This window comes from Stegodyphus dumicola, chromosome 9, assembly GCF_044657685.1.
Source record: "Stegodyphus dumicola isolate Sdum_Otavi_A_Nest chromosome 9, ASM4465768v1".
Taxonomy (NCBI): domain Eukaryota; kingdom Metazoa; phylum Arthropoda; class Arachnida; order Araneae; family Eresidae; genus Stegodyphus; species Stegodyphus dumicola.
This window is the reverse complement of record NC_140776.1, coordinates 43,200,708-43,216,722: the sequence shown is the minus strand read 5'-3', so window position 1 is coordinate 43,216,722 and position 16,015 is coordinate 43,200,708. Positions and strand designations below refer to the sequence as shown.

At 31.6% G+C, this 16,015-nt stretch overlaps 1 protein-coding gene and 1 long non-coding RNA gene across 4 annotated transcripts in view; one reads left to right on the top strand and one right to left on the bottom strand.

Moving 5' to 3' along the window:
• Window positions 1–4,762, top strand: part of LOC118182780 (uncharacterized) — an 84,726-nt gene extending 79,964 nt beyond the window's left edge. For all 3 annotated transcript variants that reach the window (XM_035352166.2, XM_035352165.2, XM_035352167.2), the window contains exon 11: window positions 2,780–4,762. In XM_035352166.2, coding sequence (XP_035208057.1) covers window positions 2,780–3,009 — 230 coding nt within the window. In that variant the 3' untranslated portion in view covers window positions 3,010–4,762. The remainder of the gene's footprint in view (window positions 1–2,779) is intronic.
• Window positions 1–10,490, bottom strand: part of LOC146995333 (uncharacterized) — a 41,207-nt gene extending 30,717 nt beyond the window's left edge. Inside the window, exon 1 of the long non-coding RNA XR_015042964.1 lies at window positions 10,270–10,490. This is a non-coding gene — a long non-coding RNA (uncharacterized LOC146995333). The remainder of the gene's footprint in view (window positions 1–10,269) is intronic.
• Between the last annotated feature and the right edge of the window lie 5,525 nt (window positions 10,491–16,015).

The following is a 16,015-nucleotide window of genomic DNA, read 5'->3' as shown; positions in this document are numbered from 1 at the left end:
ATAAAATTAGTTCTTTTAAAGCATGACACTGAACCATAATAGCATTGAATTGTTTATGCAAGCCTTTCTTCCCACGTTTCCGTTTCATTTTGTTAGATGGCACGTACGCACGAGAACGTGCCTCTGATGTTAGGTCATAGCATTATATTATGCAAATTTGCATCATAGAGGCGAATGCCAGCTCTATTTAGTCTTCCACAAAAGGGCGGTCATTGAAATATTCTGAAAGGCTGAAACTGAGATTTTATTGCGTTTCTTATAATTATTTAAAATGATGATAAAATAAATTGCGAAAAATAATTCTTATATACTTATGAAAATATTAAATTTTCTTCCAAACCTTTACAAATTTCTTCCATTGTAAATATAAGGAAATAAAATCAAAAATTTACTTTTTGGCATATATTTTTATAAATTTAATTTGGAAATAAAAACTCAATATTTCTATACGAATTCTGCTTATTATGAAATTTTATCAATACGCTAATTTTTTACATATTCATTTCTGAAATTAGAGCATAATTTGCAATTTAAATGACATGTTAAAATGTTTTTGAATAAAATTTATGTCAGAATTTAATCAAGAGGAATGTATAATTCATACCAAAATTTAAAAGAGCTAAATTTACATGGATTTCGTTATTTCAAGGCAGAAAACAAACACTTTCTTTAATGTTATTGCTATTAATTGACTTGTGTAACTACGGATAATTCTCTAAACCCCAAATTAAATTTTTCTTTGCTGAAGAAAATTATTAAGGTATAAAATTTACTTTATTAAAAAAGTATATACGTTTTAGGTTTTAAACTATGAAAGCATATAACTCACAGCCTATTATCATCAATTCCCATGCTAATTATGTGAAAAATATAATTAGATATTTACTTAGAAGTATATAGAAGAAGTAGGCAATAATAAATAACGTGTTTCTATTTCATATGCTGTTATTGCGATTAGTAGGCAATCTTGAGAATTTCGTTTTATTCCTGTCTAGTGCTCCAAATTCCATTTTCTACTGATATTTTCGTGATATTTGTTTTTCCAGTTTTCTTTACTTTTTTATATTGCTATTAAGCAATATTTTGAGATTTTTAGTAGTGTTTCTCTGTATCTTAAATTACTAGTTTCTTGCATCTTTTGTATTCTATTCCGTTACTTCTTTTTGATTACCTTATGTTCTGATCAATTTACAAATTTTGAGTTTAGATTTTCATTAATTACATTCACATTGTATCGTTGACTGAAAAGAAAAATATTTTTATTTCTTGAAGAAAAGGAACCTAGTGCCATTATACCTGGAAATGAGCAGAAGTTTCTATAAAAACAAACGCAAACTAAGTATTTAATTTTTTTTGAACTTGGAATTTTTTTAACTGTGGATATGATAGATTTCAACATTAATTGCATTCCGATTAAATTTAAAGTGTGTAAAGTTTAATAAAATTCTTACAATATGCATAAAATTTGCTCTTTTCTTTATATATTTATTTAATGTTCTTGGAAATTTTATTTTTGCATCCATATAAAATGTTCTAACATATTCTTGATAGTTTCACTTATTAATGAAATGGTTCTCGAAATTATACTTGTCGAAATAGGTTTTAAGTTAAATACAGTTTAAAGTCCCAAATCCCGACCTCCGTGCCGCCAATCCAGCTAGTAAATAAATTGTAGAGATATTAAGATTTTTGGAAGGAGGCAAGATGAAAAGTTAACAACCGCCTTCGCCGGGGATCGAACCACGGTCCTCTGAAATACGGGCTCAGTGTGCTGACCACTACAACACGAAAGCACACTAGGAAAGCTGGAGATATACCTTATATACTCCCCTTTTTAAAGGCCGACTGGGGTTTTTAGGGGATCCAATCGCCAAATACTGGGTATGGAGAATCCTCATCCAACACCCTTTTAGTTCGGGCGCCATTGTAGAGACATTAGGTTATTTTGAGGCCGGAGAGATGAAAAATTAGCAACGCCTTCGCCGGGAATCGAACCACAGACCTCTGGAATACCGGCCCAGCGGGCAGAACCACTACACCACGAAGGCACGCTAGGGAAGCGGGAGATATACCTTATCAAATAATGTAAATAAACTTAAAATAACCAAAAAATTACTCTCTGGTAACAAAGTTTAGAAATGGAGATTATAATCCTTTGTAGGCAAAGTGCCATTATTATATGCTCATTTCTATTCATGCTAGATAAAGCTGTGCTGTTGCATCTTGTCAGAGAAATAAAGTGCAGGTTAAATCAAATGTAATTAATGCTTGAATTAAAAGGACTTTAAAACAATAATTCACTAAATTTTGCTATACTCAATTAATTTCGGGATATTATTTCATTTTTATTTTAGCTGCTCCGCCATATAGAAGATTTTATGAAATTATCACTTCTATTCTTGCCATCACTAAATAGAACACATTTGCTGCTTTTCATATAAACAAATTATTGTAATTCTGAGTAAATTTATTTTCAATAATATGGATTACATTTTAAATAATTGCGTCTTTGATTTATTGATATTTTAAATCTTTTGTATAACTTTATTAATGAACTAAGTAAAAAGAACAGTAATTTAACTGTCAAGTTTGAAATCGTAGCATGAAAGAATAAAATTACTAAATTTGAATGAATAACGAGATTAGTTTCCTGTGTTGTGTAACTGTAAATGTTTTAGTTATTGTTAGATAGTCATAGAATAGTTAAAGCTCTCTTGAATTGAAAACTTACTACGCTAATCATTCTAAAACTGTACTTTCTATTAATTTTATATTTCAGACGAACGAGGCATAGACATGTCTGACGAGTTAGTTTGTACAACAAAGACTGTCGTAGTTGTGTCTTCTTTGGGAGCATTGTTCCTCCAGATTGGACTTTTGGCTGCTTGCGCTACATGCTTGCTGCTGACCAGAAAGGAAAAGCGGCCTCGGTATTCTGAAGATGCAGCTTCTACCATCGCAGAGACATTACCTCCTTTTGGATCAGACTCACATTCTCGGCTTCGATGATAGATCGCTAATATTCCTGAAGAAAATTCAACAGTTTTAAAACAAATAACTACCTTTGGGTCTGCGTTTTTGAGACGGCCTTTAGACAAGTTCCTTCTCCTCCTCAAAGAGTGAAGTGTGCAAAGAAGACTGCCAACTGAAACTGTCATCCATAAACTTAGTTCCATAACTGGGTATGACTGTCAAATTATAGTTATTGGAATAGACATCAGTATTAGGTAGGCGTGAGTGAAACGACCATTCTTCATATAAGGAATGTGCTCGCATTTTGGAGTTAAAATACTTTAAACAAATTCAAATCTACTTAGCAATAATTGCAAAATATTAGGCTTAAATATTAGGCAAAATATTAGGCTTAAAGATATTAAGTATGAATGATATGCGCATCAAAACAATGCATCAGTAAGTGTAAAAATTTTACCAATGTATTAATAATATAATGTGTATAAGGAATTTTTATGTATTTAAATGTTTATCTGCATATGTCACACAGAACGCTTTATTTACCAGTTGACAATTGAAAGTTTAGATTTTTACATGCTGAAAATTTATTTTTTAATTTTTAAATTACAAAATTATCTTTAAATCATTGACACTACATTTTCCGAGCTTGCAGAATTATATTATAATATTCAGATTTACATATTTTAATATCCAAAGTTTCTTAAAATATGAGAAACAATATTTGTAGTATTAATTTGGTTCTACTTTAATATTCTAACAGTATATTAATATAATACATGTGTGAAAAATTGCAAAATAAATTTCTGGAGCGGAATTGTAGCTTTTTAAGTATACTTTATTTCAAATGCTCTGGTAGAGTTTTGTCTAGTCATTAAGTTGAAAAGAAGTGAAAATATATAGCCATTCGGAAATTTAGAAGAGTTTAAAAAACCAGTAATTTAATAAAATGTAGCCCCATAAGACTAGATCTAGTCATAAATTTAAGAATTGAGATATTTGACTAGTAAAAACATTCGTATCTGAAACGAAAACATTATTCTAGACAAGATGTATTTTTTGCTAATTTCGCATGGATACGTTTGTTTATCTTAGACTATGGTCCACAAAAATATGCAAATTCAAACATTAAATTGGGACTAAACAATTTTTTGAATTTTGCTAAGACTTTAAATTATAAATAGTTTAAAATGGTAGCATATAGACGAATTCAGCTTTGAGAATTCTAGAAAGGATTTCCATCAGCTTATGTTCAAAATGCTGTTAAAAATTAACCTGATCTTAAAAGTAATTTAAAAAATCATTAAGTTATTTTTAGAAGTTATTATGAACCTTAAACTAATGATGCCAGTTTGAAGTGACCACAAGAAACGCTTTCATTCTTCTTTATGAAAAAAGTGTCTTTTAACGAAGCAAAACAAAACAAAAGGATACATAGTTCTCAATTTTTTATTGAAAATTTATGCAGACTGCGAAAATCATTGTTAATTCCTTCAATCATGTGAGCGAAATACATCTTCTATTTTACATAACTTTGGATTTAGACTGATATGTGCTGCGTGAACTAATTAAGAATAATTGTATCAGATCGATCTCGTGATGTGCACCACAGATTTCGTAAAAATCAGTCTGAGCTTAAACTTTTTTTGTAAATCGTTCCAAGCTGATCTTATATGAAATCTGTTGCCGATCTATGAAAACAGTTCTGATGGATGACTAATTTTGATAAATTATTTTCAGATTTGTTGATATGTATTCAGAAATTTTATTATTAATAAATATTTTATAGCTATGCAGAGTTATTATTTTGCATTACACAAACACTAGCAACATCATTGTTAAAAAATTCATTCATCGTAGTTAATATTTACAATTAAAAATTATAAAAATCTTAATGCTTGTATTTCTTAATGTACCACATATAAAATTCTCAGGAATTCAAGAAGAATATCAGTACACAGAATATTTTTATTTTGTTCTGTGTGAAATGTATCTTTTTGTGAACTTCCGCAATCATTTTAAATTTAAAGTAGAGATATTGTAAACTATTGTAATGAAGTGAAATCTAGAAAATGATAGTATCTATCTATATATATATATGCATTTTTATTCTAATACACAAGCCAAAATAAAAATAGCCGCAGAAGATATTTTCGGAAATATTTAGTTAGTTTTTAAAATAGCATCTACCTATATTCATAAAAAATATTGAAATTTAATCCTGCTGGTACTTACGCATTATCGCAACTACCTAAGTTTGAGAATGCAGAATGTGCTAAATTTTGGCAACCATGCGCATAACCATTCTTCAAACAACCATGCTCATAACAGCTCTTCAGTCAATCAACGCTGCCCTTTTTATATGCGTTCTTCTTGTTGTATTCCAAATTCCAAAAGATTTTGTAGACGAATCGTGATATCTTTTGCCTTAGAATCAATTTTAAAATATTTTCCACTAATGGAAGAAGTGGGGGCAAAAGTTCTTCAAGGATACAATAATTTGCAGCAAAATTGATATAGGGAAAAACGATGAGATCTTTTGGTGAATAGCTGGTGCACAGTGCAGATTTTGTGCAATTCTCTGATATTTGTCTTAAGCAAAATCGCTCTATACATGAGGAAAGAAACAGTATCAAAATTACAGCATAATTTCACGAAAAAAGTTCTTCTTATTTTATAATGAATCATATAATCTTTAATAATTAAAATTTATATTTTAAATTCTTAAAATTTGTTTCATTTTGAAATATTGATAATGTTTTCCGACTTAGTGACACATAGCGATAGTTTGGGAATCTCTTAAAACGAAATTATGAAAAGTCGTCAGTTTGCACCCGATAAGTACCTTTTACCTTTTATTTGTAAAAAAATTCGCCAATTTGCGCCAGTGATTGCGTTAAATTAAATGAAGCATTTCTTCTCTGAGTATGATAAAATGTGCTTTCATAACAGAGCCCAGACTTACCCAGATTTCAAAAGTTATAATTACAAATATTACGAGTTGAATACGGGTTAATATTACTGATTCCAGATTACACAAGTTAAAATTACTAATTGAAAGATTACAAAAGGCAGTTAGAACTTGGCAGTTGAAATTATTAGAGGAGCAACTGAGATTATTAGAGAGGCAACTGAAAGATTACAAGAGGCAAATTAATAATGAGTTTCAGGAAGTTGAAGTTTTAGAAAGCTGTCACAGCTACACAATGGCTTAAGGATACCTTCGTTAAGAGCATTGTAAGCTAAATTGATTCATATTTGCATTACACTTGAGGAAAGGCCTTTAAAACACCATGTGGACATCATTTTCAGGCTTATTTATTTATTCTGTTTTATTAAACATTTCTTTAAATGCAAGTTGTTTTCAGTTCCACCGTTTTTTGTGCTAATACTTTCTTTCTAATTATACAGCGATACATTCGATAATTTCTTGCTCAGTTACAAAGTTCAATTTTTCAAATCCTATAATTTTCGAATCAAGAATTCCCACTAAACTGTCAACTGAAATATTTCGTTCTCTGGAACCTTTCTGTACCACGCTGACGAAATTTAGTCCTGAATTATATTAGTTTAGTTATTTATAATACTTACGCCTACTTTCCAGACGTGCCCTAAATGATTCCCAAATAAATAAATTCTGACATATACTAAAGTCTTAGCTCCTTGTAGCTGAGACAGAAAATAAAGCTGCCTTTTCCCAGACGACGGTATAAAGGGCATAAGTGGTTTAAGGTGAGCTGCGCTGCCAAGCAACCAGTCTGCCCTACGTCACAAAATCTCGTTTAGGGCTCTTGGCATAAAAGTTCAAAGTTTCCAACTTTATGTCGACTTGGCATAAGCGTCGATCTATCAGAGCTAACGCGCGAAACCTAATGAGAAAACAGAGCGGGAAACCTGTAGACACATCCATGCATGCGCAAATGTTAGCTTCTCTAAGTGGGTGCGGCTTAGATCTTGTGGCAGGTGTGAACGGATTCCCGCATTTTATTAATTGTGACTATGCTTCTGTGACATTTACGTCGCTGTCTGAACGCAGTCTAAAGATCCAAGATCCTAGATCTTTTAAGTCTTATCTAGAGCCAGAGCTAGACATTTTGCGGTCTGGTAGTAATCTCTGCGCATCCTAAATTCTGCTTCCAAGAGACTCCCTATCTTCTAGAAATTTTACCAATTATACAATCCAAATGCCTTCCTTAGATTCTAAAAATTTTGTTATCACTTAATTTTGTCCCTTGGTGTTTTTCTAAATTCTCAAAATATTGCCTCTCATAAATTCTACTGCCAGATACCGCCGTTCCTGGGCTTATTTGAATAACAAATCGGTTATTATAAATTCATAGAGCATTAAATGTAATCTTTTAGCCTATGAGTATCATTTACAAAATCTATAGTTTTCTGCGCATGGAAAGAAATTTCTATTAAGTTTCTTCTCTTCTGTTAACTCAACACATCGCAGCGCAGTTAGCTGAAGCCTATAATTATTTCCAAGTGTAATGTCAACATAAAAAGTTACCATGCTCTTTGGTATTCAATTATTATATACTAACATCTATATATACTAACAACTATATATACTAACATCCTTTCATTAAATGAAGGCTTTGTTAAGCCATTTACAATGCTCACATTGTACATGATTAGCAAAAAGTGAAATGAGAAAATTGAGTATAGACATAGAAAATAATAACCTAAAAATCTTTAGTTATTTATCGTTGTCTGCAAAGCGTCTTGAAAGGCTGGAGGTATTTCATTTAGTTCTAAAAACTGATTTTCCTGAGATTCTCAGTCATTTGTCTGCTAGGTACTTTTCTTAGTACCCATGCATCGAAAGAGTTTTTATTCATGGGAATTCCAAAGAAGTTGCACAGATTATCGAAATATATTTATTGTTCTCGCAATATTTAATGTCGATATTGAGCTTAGCTGTTGAAAAACTAGAGAAGACGAAAACTTCTGGGGCACATGTTTTGAATGATTTGACCAACTTAAGAAATAAGCTTCGATGTGATGAGGAATTGTTTAATTTTAAAGTTCAAAACTTTAGAAAAATTAGATAATGCAGAATCTCAAAGAATTATTGATAATTTTAAACTATTCTTTTTTTTTAAACGAGTAACGTATTTGGAAGAACACTTAATGAATGATTGAAATGAGAATTCTACATTTGGTAAATTGTCGATTCTAAAACTCTTAAATAAATCATTATCCATTGTACCAGAGATTTATCGAAGCTACTGACGATTCAAATTTATTGGAAAGCTAGATTTGAATATGGATAATATTTTTGATAAAGTAACACTAATTCAAGAAAACTCTATCCCTTTTATGAGCATTTTATAAGATAAAAAAAGTTAAGTAGCAAAAGGTACGCGATTTTTAAAAGTGCTGATTATAAATATATGAATATGTTTAAAAATCGCGTATGTGTTTTCAATAACTGAAACTTGAACTAACTGTGAAAGGATTTTTAATGTAAATTCAATTAAGCTGAGAAATGAACGAAATTTCGGCTGAGTTTATAAAAAATGAATTATTTATTAAATCTAATTTGAAAGAAAAATGTTCAGAATTTTCCGAAGAAATAAAAAGTGATGCACGTTTTCTAAAGTCTGCCAAAAAATTAGAGGAAACATAATTTTAAACATTAAACATATTTTTAGTTTAAAAAAGTTCAAGTTTTGGAAGTTTTCGATAGTTTTGAATTAATTTTTGAAACTGATTTCTAATAATGCTTCTCTTATGTTTAATAAATTTATATATTCTTACATTAAGACATGTTTCGATTGCTTTTCAATTTTAAGAAACTGTTCGTTCACATGAACATTAACTCTAAAACAGTATTCCAATAATTTTCAATGATAATTATAAAGGATAATTATAAATGTATTTTGTAGTGTCTTTTATTGCGACTCCGCAGAGTTAGCAAACTCAGTTACAGCTCAAGTAATGAAGAAACAAAAATGACCGACTGAATCGTACATACAACATTACAAGATAAGGCTGTTTAATCTGCTCATTTTAAGATTCAAATTATTTATAACACGATTTTAAATTCAAAGCCAAATATTTCATTAGCTACATATTTTCTAAACTTATAAAATGCTTATCCTAATTTTGTCACATGCACAGCGATTAACTAACCTTAAGCATTCCTTAATCTATCAGGAAATAATGTTCAGATAAACTTGACTTGGCGAAAGTTGTGGAAGTCTCACGATTAAGATTAACATTTTACTTTTAAACTATGCCGCATGCCTCTAAGTTTGCATACATTTTTTGGTGTAGAGAATATTTAGCCATAAGCCAAGAAGGATAAGATAGAGTTTAACTGAAACCTAACTGTTAGTAAAACTTGGGTCACAAGCTTATATAAAAATATCACCGCCACATAAGCAATTCGAAAAAATCTGATGTGTACATGAAACTAGCATCCTCAAATAGTAATCTATCATTAATAATTAATGAGTCGAACACTCATTAATGAGACTGAATAAGACTCATTAAAGAGTCTCAAGAAGAACCATTAATAATTAATCAGCCTTCTTGTTACTTAAAAGCATCATTCGATCAAGTATGAAAAAGACAAAGGAGGTCTTGTAGTCATTACATAATTTGTGCTAATTAGAAAACAGAGAGCTACTACTTGCAGAAAATTTCAGTCAAAATCCTCTCAAACAAACATAAAATTATATTCTTTAAAGATTTATATAACTTAATTACTTAATAGTGAAAACTGCAATAAGAGATATAAAAATATAAAAAATTTCAATTATGTTATTCATAAGATTGCCTTTTTTTTTAGTGAATCTACTCTAAAGACAAAAATAATCTTCAAAACACTTGGAATTGAGGCAACTATTCTGCCGCTGCGAATTTTAAAATGCATGCAAAATTATTTTTTCAAAATATATGTGATGCATAAAATAACTCTTAAAATTCATATGATGTAACGTAGGAATACTGTATCAATCAATTAGTATTTGGCTAGTATAGAATTAATACTTTACCAACTCCTTTACCAATCGCTTTCTAAATGTTGGATATTATTTCGAATCATATACCTTTAATTTTGGTTTAGATTTACGAGAATTTGTATGCTAATTTATGTTAGAAAGAGTTAAAAACCTCAAAGTTTTAAAAGCTGTTACGGAAAAGAAAATACGAACCAAGTTCTAGAGAAAGGTTTAGCAGTTTCTTCCAATTAATGGCCATCTTGTTTTGTTCGCTCTTTAAAAATAAATTGAAGTAAGAGATAGAGAAAAGTTCATAAAATCTAATACGTATTTGCATTTTACTTACATCGCCAAGAATGTTGATGGACTAAGACGTAAAGATCTGATGATGCCTTTTCTTCTTTTCCCACTAATTAACTAATTAAAGTTATATAGTAATATCACTTCATTAATACTGATCAGTAAATATACATTAATTGCTCGTAGGGAATCAATAGAATGCTCGCATGAGAAAATCCAAGTAATGTACTTTCTCCTTTAAAGCTTACTGCATGTTTACCACCATTCTGCTGCTCTGAAATTTAATGCTCATGGTCTTTATCACAGTGATCGTCATCTAGTAATCTTATCTTTTAATCTAGCTAGAGTTTCTGATCTCTGCATCAGCATAAATTTAGTGCTCCATATGGAGAAATCCTATGTATCTACTAATAAGGTAAATAAAAATATTTATCATCACTTCAGACTAATGTTGTATGATGTGTAGTAATTTGATTAAAGCGGGATTAATAGTTGTTTATTTGTCATAAATATATGACTGCAAAAATTAAAATAAAAAAGAAAATCTGAAAGGTTTCAGATTTTAAGTTACGTCCAAAGGGGCGTTTTTTTAACATTTTGTGTATTACCTTTATTTATTAAATATTATGTTCTTCGTACGTAAATGATAAAATTGAGTTCAAGATCAATATCGCAAAATAATTTTAAATTGAGCATATCTTTAGAATTTCCGATTCACAGTTTCACGCGCTGGAGAAAAAAATATTTTCCCTGTACAACATTGCCATTGCTCGCTTTGAAATCCTTGCGTTTGTTAATAAAAAATTCGTTAAAGTTTTACAAAATGTGAAATCGATAATAAAACAGATTTCAAATTTGAAAATTGGGCTTCCAGATGCTCAAATTCGCAGTAGGATTAAGTCATTCAAAACTGGATGGCTCAATGTACCGTTGTTTTATCACAATGCGAGAAACATACATAAATTTATGCAGATTCTTCATTATTTAGTTTCTTCAAATATAATATAGGGCGATAATATTTGGTAGCAACAGTTTGAAAAGTGAAACTGACATTCAGAGTGATTCGATACACAATAGTCCCTGAGGGACAAAGTCCCTTTGGACTAAAAATAATTAGATGCTAGTATCCTGACAGAAGAGATAAAAATCAAATATCAAAGCCATACAAACGAAAAAAAGCATAAAATTATTTTCGATATTCCTTGTGATAAGGTATTTTCTCCTTCTCTTCCGCGTGTCTTCGTGATGTAAGTGGAAGCATACTCAACGTGTATTCGAAAGGTCGAGGGTTCGAGTCCCGACGAGGGCACTGCATATTTTTCACGTAATCCTAATGACTCAGTGGAGTGAATGACTAAGTGGAGCCCAAACTAAAAAAATGTGGCGGACGATGATTCGTCCTCACCAAGATTTGGCGACGGGTTTCCTTAATCCCCAGTCACCCTTTAAAAAGGATGAGTATGTAAGGTATTTTCTCCCTTTTTTCCACATGCCTTCGTGATGTAATTGAAAGCATACTCGACCCGTATTGGAGAGGTTCAGGGTTCGAGTCACGTGTCTAGCAACAAAAATCCTATGTCTATAGTATAACAGCAAATAATTTACAAATAATTCTACATCAAAACTTCATTTAGATACACATGAAGAGGCTCTTAATAGAAAAAATATTATTAAAGCTGCTTTAAAGCAATAGCGTAAATAGTAATGCGGCGTAAATAGTTTTATGCGCATATGCGGCGTAAATAGTTTTAGGTAACTTTTTGCTATTAAAGTTACGAAGTACATCTGCAAAATGAATAAACATTCTGTTTACTTGAATATGATGCGTATGAGAATATTTGGATATGAGCTTGAATTATTTACTATATATTATTTATATATTTACTTGAATATTTGGTATGAGCCAAAATTGTCCGGAATTTTGTTTTGTAATTAAAAGATAATTTCTAGACAAGCACATTTCCAGAAAAGGCTCAAAATACCAATTTCGGTATAATTTTCAAAACAGTAACAGCCGAAAAATCTCGAAAAATGGATATTGACGATTAAATGTAGCACATGTGAAAGTCATGGAATTTGCGTAGCCTTGTCCTTGATTGAAATTCATAGCGATTAGGCAAGAGGATAATAATAAAGAGATCAGAATTTTATCAACCACTGAAAGATAAGGCACACCCTTGTGTAAATCAGCATCATTTCAAAAAGAAAAAATTTTAATAGTCTGAATGCGTGTGTAGGAACTGTAGCTTGTTTCTATAGGTTCTGAAATAAAGCCATTATTCCGTTTTCATTTATGCATAAGAAATTTTTATTTTAATATATAAAAAATAATACTATAGCACCAAAATTTTGCATTTATGAAATTTTAGTTATTCTTAGGGCAGTATCACATATACGTCAGTTTGGGACGAAAAGTTTTTTTAAACAATTTTTACGTTGATTTTACCCCCATTGCAAGAAAAACGCCAGATTTTCCCTTTCTTCAAAAAAGTTGCAGATAGTACATTTTCATCCAAATCAGCATAGAACTAAAGAACTGTATTAGTAATCACTAAGTTTAAGTTTGGCAGAGCAGTAAAGCCGCTGAACAATGATAGCTCGGTCCAGAGTTATCATTGGCAGAGTAGTAAAGCCGCTAAACAATGATAGCTCAGTCCAGAGTTCGAATCCCGGCTACCGGGCTGGCTGCATCAACCTTTTTGTGGTTTTCGTCAAGTGTAATAACATGATAATGCCTACGTAAAACTGTTTGAATTTGCATGAATATTAGGGATATATGATGATGGTTGAAAATGGACAAAAGTATTGGCTGACTGCCAGTGTGGACGAGGATAGCCCGTATATTTTTCTGAGTGATGTATATGATGACTTTGGAGATAGATACTGCTTCTGCCTGAAGCGCCTTGTTCTTGCTCAGTCGCTGCTTCTGTTGGTGTAATATTTCTTTTTCAAGTTAAATAAATGAAACTTAATAAATGATCTAATTGCTGATATTAATGAAATAAATACTGACTATAAGTTAGTATTTAGTATAACTTTCAGAAATACAAATCCACCTGCTTACTAGAAGTAAAACCGCTAAACACGATTATTTTGAGGTGGATTTAAATACAGGCGAAAAGATTGAATAGAAGAATTCGTTTTTTTTTTCTTAAATGGATAACGTGAATAAGAGCTAATTTTTCTTAAGAAGATCTCCCTTTCTACAATACGTTTTCTGCCAATACCAAACTTCTGCAGTTTTTTCTTCCAATAATATTAGTGCAGCAAACGCTAAAATTCATTCTGTATACATTGCATGCTATGTTTCTCTCCCCCCTTCATCTAATATTTTATCAGGATTTTGTCGCATATTCCTATGGATCCAATATATGACAAAACACCTGTCTATTCACTTATAAATGTGTTGTCTAATTTATTTTCAGAATCAGTTGATGAAACGATGACTCTATTAATTCATTAACAGTAATATCCCTTGGAGTTTGTATTTATTAATAAATCTAAAAATTTAGATTTCCCAGTTTTATAACATTGCGCAAAACCTATGAATTTCAAATACTTGGCTGTCAAATTTTTAAATATCATCCAAACAAAATTGTAACCCTTTATATTAACGAATGGGCACAGAATTAGAAATAAAAATTTAATCCAAATTCTCCTTAATTTTTAGACTTTGCCCGAAAGATACTTGACTGAAAGACAAAATAAAGTTACTTGCAGTTCGCAAAAATTAAAGTATTTACAAAAACGTTGTGGTAGCAGTGATGCTCTAATGCAGGGTTTTTAAACTTTTTTCAGTCGCGACCCCTTTTTATCATAGGGATTTTTTAGCGATCTCCAAGACCCCATAATATTTACAACAATTTTGTTGGACCCCTTAAGTATTGCACAAATCCGGCACACGGTGAGTGAAACTGTCAATGTTTTCTCTTGTACTGTAATATACAATTGCAGTTTCAGATCATTAACTTTAATTTCTAATTTTAAGTCATACAACAATGTGAAAACTTTAAGTAAGTAACTGGCGAAATGACAGCGTCTCGTGCAAAGCAAGGAAAATGAACGTTTATATTATAAAAAGAATGCGTCGAAATGTTTTCCCTTTTTTTTTTAACCCACAGTTTAAAAAACTCTGTTGTAATGACTTACTGATCGCAGTTTTTCGACGGTTTGGTGCTTTTAGCCGACGTTTGTTTGTGGTGACATCTATGAGCCAAATCAGAATTGCGATCTATTGGCCTTGAGAACAGAACTTGAGGCCGTGACTTGGGAGCGGAATCCTCTACCGCTAGAGCAAAAGATCTCCTAGGCGCTAGATTCAAGCATTCCGACTCCTTCAAATGTGCGAGCTTAGAGTGGTTCCGCGAGTGCCGCAAAGTAATATCCGTTTGCTATTACTTTACGCCGTAAATAGTATGTATAAAGTGATTCAAATAAAGCGTAATTAGTTTCAAAGAGCAGAATGCAATATTTTGGAAGGTGAAATTTTGCAGAATATTTTCTATATTTTACAAAATATTTCTTGTCATAAGGCCCGTTGTGACACTGTGTAAAGAAAAGTCTTCTTAGAATGAGATGAAACTTGAGCGAAAGCTTGCCTTCAGTGGCTAAGCCTTTTACTTGATTTCCGTTTTTTTTCCCCTGTTATTTCTGTTTCACTCGAGTTTAGTAGTTAATAGCTTTCGTTTTAATTGTATATAATCATAAGTGTGCTTTTTCCTTCCGAATTAATTTAAAGTAAAATAACGACTGCAGTTTTGTTGAAGAAATGGCGAAATGAACGACAATTTTCAATAAAACATCAAAGTACAAAATAAAGCAAAACGTAGAAAATTCCAAATGCTTTTGCTACCATAACATTAAAACACATAGGACATAAAAAGCTCATAATTTTACAAATCAACTGTTAAATTTAAGACAGCAGAAATCTTGACGGAGAAGAAACCATATAATTTTTTTGGGGTACATTTAAATGGCAAAGCACAGATTTGGCATAGTCCTATTTACTGATGGACAAAACAAAAGAGACAAACTCCTGCCCTGGGTTATACCTTTCAGAAACTGGCGTCCAGATTCTGGAGACTGTGGGGCACATACTGTGGGGCTTTGCACATTTATGCAAAGCATTGGACGAACTGTAGGCTCAGATAATATTAAATATGATGACAGCTTTCCTCCTGGGCACAAATATATTCTAATTGGTGTTTTATCTGCTATGTCAGTCGTTCAGCAGAGGACCGGATGAGGCGTAACCCCCAAAGAAAGCCCATGGAGGTAGGAAGTTAGACCTTTCTTATCTCTATGATGGGAAAGCCACAGTATCTAACAATGTTGCTACCCAGCAGCCAGCGGGCAGACAAGATAATACCAGTATGATCCCTGTCGACCCTGAACCATCCCCGAATAAAAGACGGTTCTAGTCTTAGGTCTTAGGTCATATCCATGGTAATTGGTGTACGACCTGGAGGTTTTTACCAATCTATATTACATGTCCTAAAAAGGAAACACAAGAAAAAGATTAAAACTGGCTCATTAAGCCAGTACAGGCCAGGTTTCATTTTTGGTCTGCCATTTTGGTCTAGGATCAAAAATGGCAGAAGGTGAGCTGGGCTGAGCCCAAACTCAGAAGTCAGGAATTGAATGTCTATTTTTTAACTGCTCGGCTGTGGATCCTCGTTAGCTATCGTTAAAGCAAGTGCTATCCATTTTTCTGAGCAACGTTGTGGACAGAGCTGATGATATTATATATGTGATGAATAATAATGTTGTTGATGGTGAAATCATGAGAATAA